General features: G+C 40.7%; 1 protein-coding gene across 7 annotated transcripts in view; it reads left to right on the top strand.

The window, feature by feature from the left end:
• The window catches only part of CBFA2T2 (CBFA2/RUNX1 partner transcriptional co-repressor 2), a 122,308-nt gene extending 106,278 nt beyond the window's left edge, over window positions 1-16,030 (top strand). For 6 of the 7 annotated variants that reach the window (XM_089514094.1, XM_089514093.1, XM_089514097.1 and 3 more), the window contains exons 8-11: window positions 528-723; window positions 3,552-3,626; window positions 11,130-11,320; window positions 11,930-16,030. In XM_089514094.1, coding sequence (XP_089370220.1) covers window positions 528-723; window positions 3,552-3,626; window positions 11,130-11,320; window positions 11,930-12,220 — 753 coding nt within the window. In that variant the 3' untranslated portion in view covers window positions 12,221-16,030. The remainder of the gene's footprint in view (window positions 1-527; window positions 724-3,551; window positions 3,627-11,129; window positions 11,321-11,929) is intronic. The other variant, XM_089514096.1, reaches the window with a different exon arrangement.
• The last annotated feature ends 202 nt before the right edge of the window (window positions 16,031-16,232 follow it).

Below are 16,232 nucleotides of genomic sequence, written 5' to 3'. Positions count from 1 at the left end.
TATCCCACCAAGTATTCAGCAACTTACTATGCTTCATGCAGAAAAATCTGATTGTGACAATTTTCCTTCACAGACAATTGTGCTGTAAAAGTGTACACACTATTTTATGTGAATCTATGTTTTTGTTTTGTTGCAAATATTTTATAGATGTCCTGAAGTACATACTTAAGAATCGGACCATGTGATCAGTAGCATATGATAAAGTGGTTGTTGACCTTTACTACTTCAGGTGGTGGATTGCATGATTAAATTTTCCCATTTTAAAATAAAAAGATTATTTGATATTGCAAATTAGTTTACACTCAAGTACAGCCCTTTCCCACAACATGCTAGTTTTCTGTTTGTAGGATCTGCAGGGTTGTTTTTCCCCCCCTCCAAATGGAAGCTGTTTTGCATTTTGAAGTGTACTGTCTAGCTGTGGCATATTATTTTGATGATAGTGTAATTTACCTCTTGAGTTTCTTGATTTAGACTTACAAAATGAGAAATTATTCTTATACATTATTCTTCCTCCATCACTACCAAAGGCATTGAACTGCATCATGGAAATGGTAGAGAAGACCAGGCGCTCCATGGCTGTTCTCCGCCGTTGTCAGGAGGCTGATAGGGAAGAACTCAACTACTGGAAGAGACGATGCAGTGAACCCACAGAGCCACGGAAGGGCGGGAGTGAAATAATTACAAGACAGCACAGCCCAGGGAGCTCAGACTCTATTAACAGTGGTAAGAAATGGAACTAGATGGTTGTCTTCTAAGGCAAACCAGTCACTGGGTTTTCATAACAATATTTGTTCAAGGGGGGGGGGTATATTTGCCTTCCTCTGAGGATGAGAGAGTGTAACTTGTCCAATATCACCTAGTGGATTTCTATGGCTGAGCTGGGATATGAACCCTGGTCTCCAGAATCAAACCACTCACCATGCTTATTTGTAGAAGCTAATAACTGCAAAATTTGCCAATAGTTTTGATAAATGTTTTGCTCTGCTATTTCTGGATTTCATAATCTGCAGTACCTCATAAAGGTTGTCACCACTCATTCATCCAGTCACATCCTAATATTTGGTTACTCTTTTTTGGCTTGTGGTATTGTTGTGGGTTCCTTCCCCAACCTTCATCCTCTCCATGCACTCAATACTCCATCTTATTCTTTTCCCCATATTTAACACTTTCAAAGAAAAATATATTTTTTGTAATCATAGAGTTAAAAGTGTCATAGAGGTAAAAAATCTATACCACTCCAGCTTTGTAGAAAGCCGTGGGGGGGGGGGGGGGTCATACAATGAATGCTGCACATCACAGAGGAAGTATTTAACTTGGTACAGACGCCATGATGAAAGGCAGGTTAGAGGAAAATGCCCTGGTAAAAGCCACACCCCCATTCACACCTCATCAATAGGACTGAAAGTACGGACAGCATCAAGGCAGTGGATGCAGGCATGGGAACTAAACATGTTCTGTATCAGAAACTCCCAGGAAAAAACAACCAAATAAACAAACAAAACATCCCCTTCCATGGGTGAAAAAAGTTGCAGCTAGTCCTAGAAATTTACAAGAAATAGACTGGAACAGGAGGCTTGTTATATGGATATATTAAAAAAAATAAAAATGAAGTACAACTCCAACCAAATCCTAGGGCTTTTGGCAAGTCCCAATAAACCCTCAGCTTTTGTAACGGCTGATAACAATGCCAGATAAACCTGTGTGGAGCAGAGAAGGACACTTATAGAATCATAGAGTTCAATGAGACCACCAGTCCAACCCCCTGCCATGCCAAAATACAGCTAGCCATCCACCCTCTTTTAAAAAAGAAGGCCCCATCACACTCTGAGGCAGTGTATGCCTCTGTCACAGAGTTCTTATCATCAAGAATTTCTTCCTAATGATTTTTCCCCTCTGTAGTTCAAATTCATTGCTCCATGTGCTAATCCCTGTAGCAGCAAAAAACTAGCTTGCTCCAGATTTGATATGACACACTTTCAGTTATTCAAACATATTCACTGTTAACCTTCTCTTCTCCAGGCTAAACATAAGCAGCTCCTTAAGCTACCCCCATAGGGCTTGGTTTCCACACATTTTACCATTTTGGTTACACTCACATTCCATTTAGTCAATATCTTTCCTGAATTGTGGTTCCCAGAACTGAACACAGTATTTCAGGAAAGGTCTGACCAAAGCAGAATAGGATGCAAGGTAGCTCACAGCATAGATAAAAATAAAGAAGGGGAGGTAAAAGCAATGATACAGGTGAGAGCTGACAGTATGTTCTGTCCTTGAGTTTCTCCAAATTAGACTGTAAATTACATTAATATCTCAGTGTTAGGGTAATCTCATTTCACTACTTAGCCACTGAGCTCCATAAGAATATAATCTTTGGCAGCAGCACCAGTAAGTATTTACTGTACTCAGTTCCTGAGAATTTAACACTCCAGTTCTCAAAGGACTGACTCCTTAAAATACACCCAGTACTGTTATCTGAAATTCTTGGAAAACAAAGGTCTCTGTAAATGCCAGGTGCTATTAGTAAAGATTAATATCTGTTACAGCAGGAGGAAGCAGATGCTTGATGAGATACATTTATAAGTGCATAGCCTGTGATGACAAGAATATTAAAAGATGGAAATGGGTTATGCTGTATAATAAGTTACACGGGACATCAAATTAAAAGTGGACATTTTTCATTTTGCCATGTGGTGAACCCTGTTAACTTCAGAAATGTGTTGGCTTGGGTTTTATGAGATTAACCCTTCCTTGTTCTCATTATGCCCCCCTTGCTGAACAGACCAGGTTCGGAAGCTTCAATTAGTTCAAAATGCTGCAGCCAGATTGGTTGCGGGAACCTCAAGGTCAGACCATATAACACCCATATTAAAATCTCTTCACTGGCTGCCAATTTGCTTCCGGTCCCAATACAAAGTGTTGGTTATTACCTATAAAGCCCTACATGGCTTGGGCCCGAGTTACTTGAGGGAGCGCCTCTCCCTACATAATCTGCCCTGCACTCTCAGAACAACAGGGAAATTCTTACTTGAACACCCTAAGGTGAGTCTGGTAACGACTCACCCAAAGAGCCTATACAATGACTGCTCCAACTCACTGGAATGTACTCCCGGAGGAGATTCAACTTAGCTGTACATTGGAAGCCTTCAAAAAGGCCTTGAAAACCTATCTCTTCCAGTTAGCATATCCTCCCGATTCTCTCTAGAGAAAGTATTCCCCAACTAGATTAAGACGATTACCCATAACTGATATCCCGACTATTTTTAAATGCACTGTTTTTAATAATTGAATTGTTTATAACTGTTTTTAATCTGTTTTTAATATTGTATTTGACATGTGTCACAAAGTTTTATCGTATGTACACCGCTTTGATCTGGAGGAAAAGCGATATATAAATATGTGCAATTTGGTCAAAAGCAATAAAGTTTTGATTTGATTTGATATATAAATAAAAGCTTTATTATTTATTATTAGACAATTGTGTAACAGATCTTAGAAGTTAAAAGTGAACATTTCTGCCTCTAATATTCTTGACACCACCCTTCTTGCTACAGAATCTCAGCGGGAGTTCAGCAGCAGGTCAGGAGGAACAGCCAGTTATGTCACTGAGGAGATATGGAAAAAAGCTGGTAAGTAAGGAGATTGTCATCAGAGGACTGAAGTGTTTTAGATGTCACAGGAGAAAAACTACTAGGATTTGAGGAAAGCATAAATATATTCCTGTCTTATTACCTTAGCAGTAATAGTGGCTAGAGCCAACCAGAGCCTCTAAACAGAGGGAGCTTGCACCCATTGTTGCTTATCAATTTGATCTGGTAGACTGACTCAGATAGGGAAGCTGTACTGGTATCTTTGCCATCCTACAAGTCTCTGAGACACTAATGCTGCTTGAATTCAGTTCAACGCTGGCTCTTGCCTGGGCTCATTTTGCTGCTTGCAGATTTTAACAAGATTCCTACCCTCAAATTCCACGCACAGATGCCACCTGGAACAGCAGTTGAATCCTTCATCTGAAGGCAGCTGGCTAGCATAGGAAACAGAGCAGTCTGTTTAGCAAATAGTTTCTTTCCCTCCAAGACCTTTCTGCTGTCTCCTAGCATTTGCCACTTGAAGTAACTGCCTCAACTCTGTCTGATGATAAGTCACTGATGTTCTAAATAGGACTATCCAGGTAGATGTCACAAATAATGAATTAAGCCACTTTCTCCCAACATAGGACTCATAAAGTACCACTTTTAAAAAAAAGGCAACAAATGATAAACAAAACAGTTAAAAACAATTAAAATAACACTGATATAAAACAGTCTAAAAGCACTTAAAACATAGCTTCATGGGGAAAAATACAGCAAATACACACTATTAAAAGAACTTTGTCCAATCTAAATACAGTGGTCCCTTCTTTTACATAGGAGATCCATTCCGTACCTCCCACCACATAAAAGAAATTCTGCGTATGCTTGAGCCCCATTAGAAGTAATGGGGCTCATGCTTGCGACAGTGCGGTGACGTGCTTCTTCTGGCGTTGCTTTCAGCATGTGCTGAAAGCTGCGTATAATGCGCCCGCGTCATACGCGGCCACACTGTAAAAACCAATCTAAATAAAAGGTCTTTACCTATCAGCAAAATAAGAGTAGAGGAGAATAGCATAGCCTCCTCTGGGGGACAGTTCACTTGGGAGCGGCTGTCAAGAAGGCCCTCTCCCATGCCCTCACCAGAAATGCCTGCAGCATTGGTGATTCCGATAGCCCTTTCCTGAGGATTTTAAAATTCAGGCAGATTCATATAGGAAGATACAATCTTTCAGATAGTCTGGAGCTAAGGTCTTCACAGGTCATAACCAGCATTTTGAATTATACCCAGAAACAAATGAGAGCCAGTGATATTGTTGCAACAAAGACCTTATATATTCCTTGGCGGGATACATACCGCCATTTAGTACGTATAGAATACGTACTAGGGTTAGGAAGGGGTGGTGCTTCCGCACCCCCCTAACCCTAGTACGTATTCTATACGTACAAGATGGCGGCGCCCCTTCCACATGGGCGCCGCCATCTTTATGTATCGGATGCTGAGCGTCCGTACGTGTCGCGGGGGTTGTGACGTAGCGAGTGCGCCGTCTGGAGGCTCCGGCTCCCCCACGGATCTTGTAACCAGCCTAGTCAGCAATCTTTTCACAGCATTTTGAACCTGCTGAAGTTTCAGAACACGTTCCAAAGGCAGACTCATATAAATTCTCTTACCATAATCCAAGTGTCTTGTAATTAAGGCATGTGCCACCATAGCCATATATGGCATATCTAGTAATGGACACCGCTGATGCACTAGTTTTAACTGTACAAGTGCACTCCTAGCCACAGCTGAATTCTGAACATCCAGAGTCTCCTCCTGCCCTCATCCATTGCCTCAGTTCAGGAATGCACCCAGCTTATCCAACACAGGCTGAATTCCTATGGGTAGATCTGCGTTTTGATTGACCAAGAGCACCTTAAAATAACAACACCCACTTGGTCCTTGTTTCAGTTTTGTTCTGTGGAAACAGCTAGTAGAGGGAAGCACAGCAGACTGATATGGGGAGTAAGCTCAAGGAAATTCCTTGATAGGAACAGGGTAAAAGAGAATTCAAGAGACATAGCTGTGTTACTCTGGATCAGTATGCAAAGGGATATTACTGGTGTGACAACTGAGAGAAAGAGGTTTGTAGTATAAACTTTCATAGACTGAAGTAAACGAGATGGCACATGGAAAAAAATATTCACAGATGCCCACTTTTTGGAATTTCTGAATATCTTTGGTCAATAATATTTACCTTTTCCAGCGGTGGTGGCAGAAACATCTTGTCATGGGTTGCTCCTCCTCGTCACACTGGGAGACACACTGGTAGACAGACAAGCTCTCAGTCTTGTTCCTACCTCTGCTCTGAGTAAGCTATTTCTTAGAGCTGTTTCTCTTCCCTTATTTCTTTGAGGATAACTTTCATTCTATATTTTTCTTTTTCTATTCTGAAGTGTCTTTATCTTCTGGCCACTTTTATTTTTAAAAATTCCAATCTCTCATCTTTCTTGTCTAATTTTTGTCTTTTTCCTCAGAGGACTAAACAATGTAAGGGTGATTAGTGGGCCTGTGGTTATGGCACACTGCAACTCTGTGAAGAACAGCCCCTGGGTGTCAGGGGAACCTCACTCTCCTGCCCCTTTTTCTGGGCTTGGGGATACCAGGAACCAAGCGGCACAGCATTAAAAAACTGAAGGAGAAGGTGACACAGACAGAAGAGGAAGGATCTTCTATCCAAGACTGCAGTGTGATTCATTGGAAACACTGCTCCTGTATTGGGTCCAGGGAAATGAATTATGAGTAAATGGGATATGTAGTGTGTAAAGTTTAGATCTCCTTGCCAATGGTAGCTGATCAAATCTATGCTCTGGCTTTTGTGACTGGCTGCATGCCTTTGTTGCCAGAGGAATGTTGGGTGCATTAGCACATTACCACCAAACCCTGCAGATTTTACCATTCTGTATGAGCATGAGCAAGAATATCACGGGGGGTCTTGGGGACACTAAATGTGGGTCCCCAAAGCAAAGGGAATCATCCTTCCCCACCGTCCCCAAAAGTACAGGAGTCTGCGATTCCTTTGTATGAGAGAGGGCCATTTCATCGAAAGAGTTTTTGCTGCAACTACCCTTTTATGCTGACATTGGTGTAAAGCCCAGTGCAGCTGCCATTTTGTGCACTGAAGAAAAATAGTAAAGAGGCCAGCAGAAAAGGGCCTTTGAGGAATAAAAATAGAAAATAAAAAGACTTACCAGCAATACATTGCTCGGATAACGAATGAGGAGAGGGTTCAGTATCTCCTGTATTATCTAAATATATGGCAGGGGAGCTTTCTGAGAAGAGGATGGCCCTGATACAGGGACTCTGTCTTCTGTGAGGCTTTTTGGATAGAGGATTTTGCAGTGCACATGGCCCTTAAAGTCTTGGCATTGCCTCTCCCCAGCAATCAGTCTAAAACAGGGTCCTGATTTGCTACAAGGCAAGGGCGACTTTTTTCCGAAACCAGGACCTTCAATGGTAGACTTCATGAAAGTGGCAGATTTCATGAAAATAGTCAGGGAAGAGTGGGGTAAACCTGCCACAGTACACCCAGATTCTATGTTTGTTAAGAAGCTTTATAATTTACCTCAACAGGTAATGGCAGAACTACAGATCTTATAGGTAGCTGCCCTACTATCAGCCCTGGTATTTTCTCCATAAAGATGGGGAAGACACTTTACAAAAACAACTTGAGAACAGCAGATGATGCATTTAGAAGGACATATGAGGTATCCTCCTTGGTAATTAAGGGTACATCAGCAATATCAGTATTCTTGAGGGCTGCCTTTGTATGGGCTAAAGATCTTATCCATGAAGTCCCTCAAGGAAACAGCAAATTATGCCAAGGCATTAATAAGCTGCACAAAGTGACTGTTTTCTCAGCTGATTCCAGACTAGATGTAATGCAGTTTAGTGCTAGAGCACAGGCAGCCTCTGTACCTGTGGCAAATTTGGCTAAAAAACCAAAAGTGGCACATAGCTGCGCATTTTAAGCAAAAAGTGACATTTGCCCTCTTTACTGGTGGCAAGTTCTTCAGGAAATCACTGGATCTGGTATCTGTAGGGACAAAAGATAAGAAGAAAGCATTAACTTCTTCACATAAACAAGAGGAAAGGAGGTCCCTTCAAGAGGGACAGTCCTCTTTTTGTCCCCATGGATACAATTATGGCACCTTTTGTACAAGAGAGAATACATTTGGCAGACATTGGTCTGATCATAAATACAACAATATCAATAGCAGTACCAATTCTGGCAAAGCAAGGAAAGAAGTTGCCTCAATACTGACTGTCTGGAGGTAAAGATGGGAGAAAAAGTGCAGTCTTTCTTTCATATTTGGGAGGAAACCACACCAGATCAATAGGCCCTCTCAACACGGAAAGAAGACTCTCTGATAGATTTTAAGTACTTTTTCATTGCTTCCCCAAAGTTCAGAAAGGCAGAGAAGGCTGATGCTAGAAACCATAGAACATCTGATTGAGACTGGGGCCATCAAGAACTGTACCATCATCAGAAAGATGGAAAGGCTGTTGCTCCATCTTTTTAATTTTGCTGAAAAAGAACAAATCATTGAGTGTGATCCAGGATCTGAAAGGGGTCAGTTGGTTTGTGAGGAAACACAAGTTCAGAATGGCAACTCCACTTGGAGGTGGAATGGTCACAGCTTTTCCTCTATGCTGACAGGCATGCTATCTAGATTCCTAAGAAAACTAATAAAAGAAAGGGCAGAAGTAATACTAGTATCACCTTGTTGGTCAAGAGACTGGTTTTTGGAGATACGTGCACTGTCCCAGGAACCCCTCAAGATTCCAACAAGGCAAGTCCTGACAAAAGGCCAGGTGTGACATCCAGATCTGGCATGATTCAACCTCCATGCATGGAGATTAAATGGAGCATCCTGTTGCAAGATGAACTTGCACCAAAAGTGGTTGAAATGATCTGAATACTCATTTTGAGCCTTCATGAGGTGGTTCGGAATGACGGTCCTGAGTTGTGCATCAGTAACTGAAAACTCTTTTATTGTTTTTGAAAGATGGTTTGGAAAATGGTCTTAGACCAACCACACTTAAAAGACAGGTTGCAGTGATTTCTTTGGCTCTTCTTCCAGCTCTTCCACCTCAAGAAACCTTCAGCACAACCATATGTCAGACATTTGTTCATAAGGTCCTTTCAGCTATAACAAAGAATCCTTTTGAACCACTGCAACAAGATTCACTTAAATTCATCGCCTGGAAAGTTCTCTCTTTTTGTTGCTATATCTTCCACCTGATCAGAACTGGAGGCTCTCTTTGTAAGGAAAGAGCTATGCATTTTTCATCAGGATTCTTAGTACTGTAACTGGACTCTACATTCATACCGAAAGTTTTTTTTTAAAAATAGGACTCATGAAATAATCTTACCTACCTTTTGTCCTCATCCAGTAAAGGTATACAAGATATTACAGCTCACTCTGGACATGCAGAGGGCATTGAAAATCTATGACAAACATACTCAGTGTTGTCACTCATTCTACCATAGTTCTAAAATCTTTGTAATTTTAGCCACAAATGCATCTATTGTAGACATCTGTAAGGATGCAACATGGGCTTCTCATTCTACTTTTGTCTGCCACTACCGATTTGATGCCATTGAATCTGTGGAGGCCTCATTAGGAAGATGTAAACTACAATTTGTGGTGTCCACTTAATGTCTCAGTTCACCCACTCATTGGCTGGGGAGCTTTGGTAGATCCCCTGACAGGAAGTTTCCCCCTCTACTGTTGGAAAAAGGAACATTGATCTTACCTGTAAGATGTTTCTTTTCAGCACTGGAGGCAGAAACATCTCCCCCAACCGGAACCAAGGAAAGCATTTCCCTTTGGGAGGGGAGGATTAAAGTTTATTTACCTTCACATTGTTATCCACATTGTTAATTGGAGGGCATTTTTTCTTTGTAATTTACTCTGTTTCTGTTGTGAGTGGTATGTTAGCTACTCATTTTCTTCTTGGCTATAACATGGACTGAGGGCTGTTTTGGGTTGCTCCTGCTGGTGATGGTTCCTACAAAATCTCCTTCCTGCATACCATAGTGATGAGGAAGAGCAACCCATGACAGCATTTCCCCACCTCTACCACTGAAAAGGAACATCTTACAGGTAAGACCAATGTCTTGCTTCTTTTGCTTGGTACAACAATAGATAAGGCTATGGATAAATGTTTTAACAACAGTTTGCAACAGTTTCAAAAGCAATACTTTTAGTCTGAAAAGCTGCTAGGTTTTTAAACAATTAAAAAAGACTTTGCTTTAAGCTAGCATTATAAATTAGCTTTACAACTAACAAAATCAAATAAACCTATTTGCTTGAGAGCAGGTGATGATTTCTGCCTTCCCCTTTTCTTGGGAGAAATGTCTCTCATAATGGTTTGTGTATATATATATATATATATATATCAAGGAAATAGCTTCCTTTGCCCACACTGACATTTGATCCTATTGGCTGTTGTGATTCATGCAATTTTGTTATTAATACAACAAAGTTACCTCTTATATGATGATATCATAGATGCTTGTAGACAGAATCATTGCATTGTGGACAAATGAGGCTGAGGAGGATGAGAAAATGACACCATAAAGCATCACCAGTCAAAGGAACAAAAAATGCCAAATGGCACCAAAACAATGCACATGTATCTAGGTGGGTATATTTTTGGTAACCACTTGGGCTGTGTTAAATATACATATTTCTAAAAAGAATGGTGAAAAAATAGGTTTAACCTTGAGTGTGACACTTTAGCTAGATCTGCCTTACCCAGGGAAATGTCCACCAGATGTTTGGGACTGCAACTCCCATCAACCCCAGATAGCATGGGCAGTAGCTTTGGATGATGGACAGTGTGGTGCAGAATGTCTGTGAAGCAGTGTTGAGGAAGGCTGGGCAAATGTGTTTGGTTTTGATCCAAGAAAACGAGGATCAATTTCTTCTCATCTTTGAGGCTTTCTAGGTATCCTTGGGCAAATCAGCTCAGGGTGATTTACCCATTTGATGGTAAGAGTAAGGTGAGGTTTTATTTATGTATATTCATCTTTCCCTTTCCTTCCTTTAAGCTAGTTGACTTCTTTCCTTGTAGTGAAAGTCCAGCAATGTTTGTGAGCCCTAGTTGTTGGCTTAAAACTGGTGCATATGTGCTGTGTGTCCACATACATCATTTTAGACTTTTCTGCCTTGTTGCATTGTTTAATATGTTTTTAGCCTGTAATTATTATTATTATTATTATTATTATTATTATTATTATTATTATTTTGTTTTGTTTTAAACTGATTTTATTCCCTGAGATTTTGTGATACAATACATCTTAGGCACACTGGAAATTAATAGGTAAAACTACTTGCAGGAGGTTTTGAATACCTATGTGAAATGCAATATCCATGCATTCTTCAATGATGCTTCAGAATTCTGGTTAAACCAGGTTGACCATCTTATTGAAGTTGATTGTAGGATGACCTTTTAGGAGCTGCTCTTTACCTTTCCCCATGAAGCCATTTGATGAGATTCTTGTTTTCCTTCAGAAGAAGCTGTGAATGAAGTGAAACGGCAGGCCATGTCCGAAGTACAAAAAGCTGTTGCAGAGGCTGAGCAGAAGGCATTTGAAATGATTGCATCTGAAAGGGCCCGCATGGAGCAGACCATTGCAGATGCAAAGCGGCAGGCCACTGAAGATGCTTTCCTAGTGATCAATGAGCAGGAGGAGTCTACCGAGGTAAGGAGACAATGGAATCTTTTGCGAATCTTGGGAGGGCAGAGGAATAGGCCTAAGGCAAAATCATAAAGATGACGGACATGGTTTTTCAGGATTCATCAAAGCACTTTACCAGCTAATTTTCTAGTACTTTTGATGAATGGCCCTTGCCCATCAAAGGTTTTTTCACATGCTTCTTCCAAATGAGCTTATTCAAATCCACTGTATGGCTAATAAGCTAAAAATTGATTTGTGAAATGTTGTTATCTTAGTAACATCAGATACGGGGGCTTTTATCAATACTGCTAAACATTTGCTTTATAGACATAGAAGCTGATATTTGTTATCCTATTATACAGTTGTTATCCTTCTATGCTGGTTTCTCTTGTTATTAGCTGTAAGCAGGCTACCATGCAAATAGAATCTGATAAACTACTCCATTCTTCTGTAGAGCACATGTAAATGCCCTAGATGTAAAGGTATTTTTCTCACCATCAGTGCTGGCTTAATTAATAAAGTAGCTCGTGTAACATTTCCTTGGAGCTCTTGATCATCTTGAAAATGATAATAAAAAGCAAAGCCATTGATTGGTGTGTGTTTAACGGAAATATTCTTTTTTTGCTTTTTCAGAGCTGCTGGAACTGTGGTCGTAAAGCCAGCGAGACATGCAGTGGGTGCAACAGTGCTCGCTATTGTGGTTCCTTTTGCCAACACAAAGATTGGGAAAAGCACCACCGAATCTGTGGTCAGGGCTTACACAGCCAGGTCAAACCAATCCCCTTACCAGCAGGGCGGTCTGCATCAACAACTCTGAAAACAGTAGATGGGATAGCAAGTCCAGCTCTGGAGAAAACATCTACTACCACATCTCGATCCTCCACTCCAGCTTCTGTGACAGCAATAGACACAAATAGTCTCTAAAAGAGAAGGTTTCACACAACACATTATTTGTTTTCTAAATTTGAAAAAAAAAACACATCCTCAAAAACATATTCAAAAATTTGTCCTTGAGGACAAAAGCATTCACATTATTATATCAGGGGCATTTTGATCTAATTTTAAGATGTTCATGTTAGCCCTCCACTGCTGGAATCTCAGGATTCTCTCCCTGGTTTCCTAGAATCCTGAGAACTTTAGTCTTGTTGTTTTATTTCATTTAAAGTTCCTTAAAGGGAGATTTTATTGTTTCATGCTTCTAAAAAGGAGGTCATTCTCTATTTTTACTGCAAAGCAGAGTTGTTTGGACAAACTCTCCTCTCAGTTTGGTATTCAGATTCTTCTCTTGTACAGTCTAGGCCAGTGGTCCCCAAACATTTTCAGGCTACTGCCATTTTATCTTGGGTGACAACTCTAGTGTGCCCCCCACCACATGCTAGGCAAGGGGGAAAGGAGAGGAGTGCACACCTACCCCCTCCCTACCCTTTTGCCTTGGCTAGCTGACTTGAACTAGCTAGCCCAGGCAAGAGGGAACAGAGGAGAGCTTGTTCACACCTGCCGCCATCCCTTCCCTTTTGCTTCACACCCTGGACAGACAGACAGATCCAGAATGAAGCAGGATCTAAAATTGCTTCATGCAGTGACTTACCAGCTATCTCACTTCATCCATTTTAATCTGTTACAGTTAGAGAGCAGGTGGTTTATGTTGTCCATAGGCCTTTACAGATTGAAATGTTTCATCCAAAGATTTTTGTAAAATGGTTTCCCGCTCTTTTACATCTTTAAATTGGTTTATCTTGTCTGCGTATGAGTTGTTGGCTATAAATATATTATTTAATCAGTGTATACATTAGATGATATGCACCACACCTGCATTATTCCAGCTGCTGTTTCATTTCTGGTCCAGTCTCTCAGAGCATGCTTGCTAAACTGAGCAGGGTTTGACCTATCTATAACACCAAAGGCTAATGGAATTCTCTTTCTTCTCTCATCACTTTATGTGTATGTTGATTCCAACTAAAAAATCCATATGTGGAAAACCAAGCAATGTGACACCTTTTCAAAGCATTAGGCTGTGGTTCTGAGATTTGCCCCTTGCGCTTTACAAACGTGCAACATTTCCTGTGCTGTATTTCAGAAAATATCTCTAGAACAGGACCTGGGTAAAAAAAAGCCTCCTCATCTTTGAAGTAGACAATATTTATCTAGATATATATGGAGTCATTCTGTTGTTTAAAATGGCCAAGCAACCTGTAGCTCTTCAGCTGTTGAACTACAGGTCCCATTATCCTTCACTATTATTCTTGCCAGCCGGGAGTTGCTAATTGTCAATATCTGGAGGACCACAATATTCCTAAAAGAGTGGCTGTGTAAAGTTTTACTTTGTGATTGGTTCAGACATATATAAAGGGGAGTGGGGGTAGTACACTGTGTTCTCCCATTTGTAACTTTGCCACAAAAATATGTTTTGCTTGATTGGAATGTAAAAAGAAATCATTTTTTGCTGTTAAATCTGAAAAAGAAAAATCGACAGTAGAGAATTAGAAGAGGAAACAGGCAGGTATTATTTCCATAATGCTGAAACATGGTTTGGCATTCTGTCTAAACAAGGAGGGGCAACTGTCAGAGATGAAGGGGCCAGATTGGTGCTACAAATGTTCTTGAAGAGAGTGTACCCCACACTGAAAAAGATGTCCTTATGCACCTCTCGGTTTTTTCAGTCAGTTCCTGTTGGTAAAAAGGTCTCTCCTGGTCCTAAAATAGTGAAACTGCTCCTCCAGGAGGAACATGGGGGCATTTCCCCCAGAAAATTAGGAGTCCTGTGGGCTGCCCATGGACCACACTTTTCCCACCCAGGTCTAAATCAACCTGTTGTAGCCCAACACTGGTTTCATTATAATATGTCAGCAGAGCTTCTGTAATTGTTTACTTTTTTCTTATCCATATGTTAAGTGTCTCCAATTTTTAATGTATCTAAATATGCAACTGCTTGGAAAAATATTCCAAATCATGTATGCAACCCCTTCCCCAATGTCATATTGCCAAAGAGGGAAATCTTATGATCAGTGAGGAGGAGTAAGCTTCTGAAGCTATCAAAATACCCTGATTTATTGGCAATCCTTATTAATAAATAATAATAAATAAAAATTTTATTTGTATACCGCCCTTCCATCGGATCAGGGCGGTTCACAGCAATTAAAACACAATAAAACATACACTTTAAAATCATACATCGTTACAAAAACATAAAAACAAAAGGCCCCAGATTAGCCAAGCCCGTTGTCAGTGCGGCGGGGGGAGGCCTATAGGACCTCATTCGGGGAATGCAGTCTTGAACAGGAAGGTCTTAAGATCCTGTCTGAATTGGGCCAGGGAGGTAGCTGAGCGGAGCTCTGTGGGCAGCGTGTTCCAAAGGGCCGGGGCGGCGATGGAAAAAGTCCTCCTGGTGGTAGAGACAAGCCTCGCCCCGGGAACCCTAAGTAGTTGCTGCCCAGATGTTCTGAGGGTGCGGGACGGAATATATGGGGAGAGGTGGTCCTTCAGGTATCCTGGGCCCAAGCCATTTAGGGCTTTATAGGTCAACACCAACACCTTATATTGCGCCCAGAAGCGAATGGGCAGCCAATGGAGATCTTTTAGTACCGGTGTTATATGGCTGGCCCTGGACGTACCAGTGACCAGCCTGGCTGCCATGTTCTGCACCATTTGCAGCTTCCGGGTTTGGTATAAGGGTTGCCCCATGTAGAGTACATTGCAGAAATCCAGTCTCGAGGTTACCAGGGCGTGTACTACAGTTTCAAGGTCCCTCTGGGCCAGGTATGGGTGCAGCTGGCGAATGAGCCGAAGCTGATGACAGGTGCTCTTGACCATCGCATTCACCTGAGCAGTCAGGTGAAGGGATGAGTCAAGAAGCACCCCCAGACTGGCTCCAATATTGGCTCCAATAAAATGAAAACCACAAATAGGCTACAAGGAGCTTAGAAAAAAAATCCAGAAGTGTAGACAGAAACATTTATTGTTCTAGTTCTTTCATTTGGGCGACCTTGAAAAATTAAGTTTCCCTGATGAAGAGCTGTTATAATTAAAAGGATCTAAAATAACTTGGAATAATAAATACCATTTTTGTACTGCATTTTTAAAATTCTTGGTCATCTCTGTTAGCTGCAGAACTTTCTCTGCCACACAAAAATCTTGAGTGTTTTGTTTTTTTTTTCTTTAAAAAAACCTTCTATTAATATAGAACTTCTTCTAGTGCTGCAGGGACCTATCAAGACTGCTCTCTGTAACATCCCCATAGTTTGGCAGCAAATCAAGAAATCCTAATGAAAATTGTGGTGCTGAAATAAATCTCAGTTGCCACCTAATTCTTTGAAGAGAACTGAATACTGCAAGATCAGTTCCAAAGAACTGTGAGTGAGCGTGTGTATGTATGTGTGAGTGTTTGTGTGCATGAGAGAGGTCTGGCATTCTGAAAATGAGTGTAAATACAGTCTTCCATAACTTAACATGCAAATACAATGGCTTGCTATGTATTAAGAGAAAATATGTTAGTGTAAATAAGTTAAATACTACCTGTCATGCTTTTAAAATGATTTTTTGAAAAGGGGAGTGAAAGATGTGAAATTTTATGGGAAGACTTTGTGGATTCTGTTTTCTATATATATTTTTTGTCATTTGATTCTATACTAGGATTTTTTGTTACCTATTTCATGTGCATAACTTATTTAATGTACTGTATAAAGGAACCCAAACTGTTACAGATGTATTTAGTTTGTTTTACTCACAGTAGTCAATAAAAAGACTATATTCACCTTACAACACCTGCCTTCCTTCACTTGGTTATGTATAATGCAACTTTTTAAAACAATTTGAGCCAATGTGTGTTGTTATTGTTATCGTTGTTTGCCTTCAAGTCATCTCTGACCTGTGACCACCTTAAGATGAACCTATCATGGGGTCCTCAGTAAGATTTGTTCCTAAGGTGTTTGCCTTTGCT

The sequence above is a fragment of the Sceloporus occidentalis genome, unplaced genomic scaffold (genome assembly GCF_023333645.1).
Source record: "Sceloporus occidentalis isolate IW3139 unplaced genomic scaffold, rSceOcc1.0.p SCAF_3, whole genome shotgun sequence".
NCBI lineage: Eukaryota > Metazoa > Chordata > Lepidosauria > Squamata > Phrynosomatidae > Sceloporus > Sceloporus occidentalis.
Note: the sequence above shows the minus strand (reverse complement) of the source record. Positions and strands in the feature narration are given on the sequence as shown.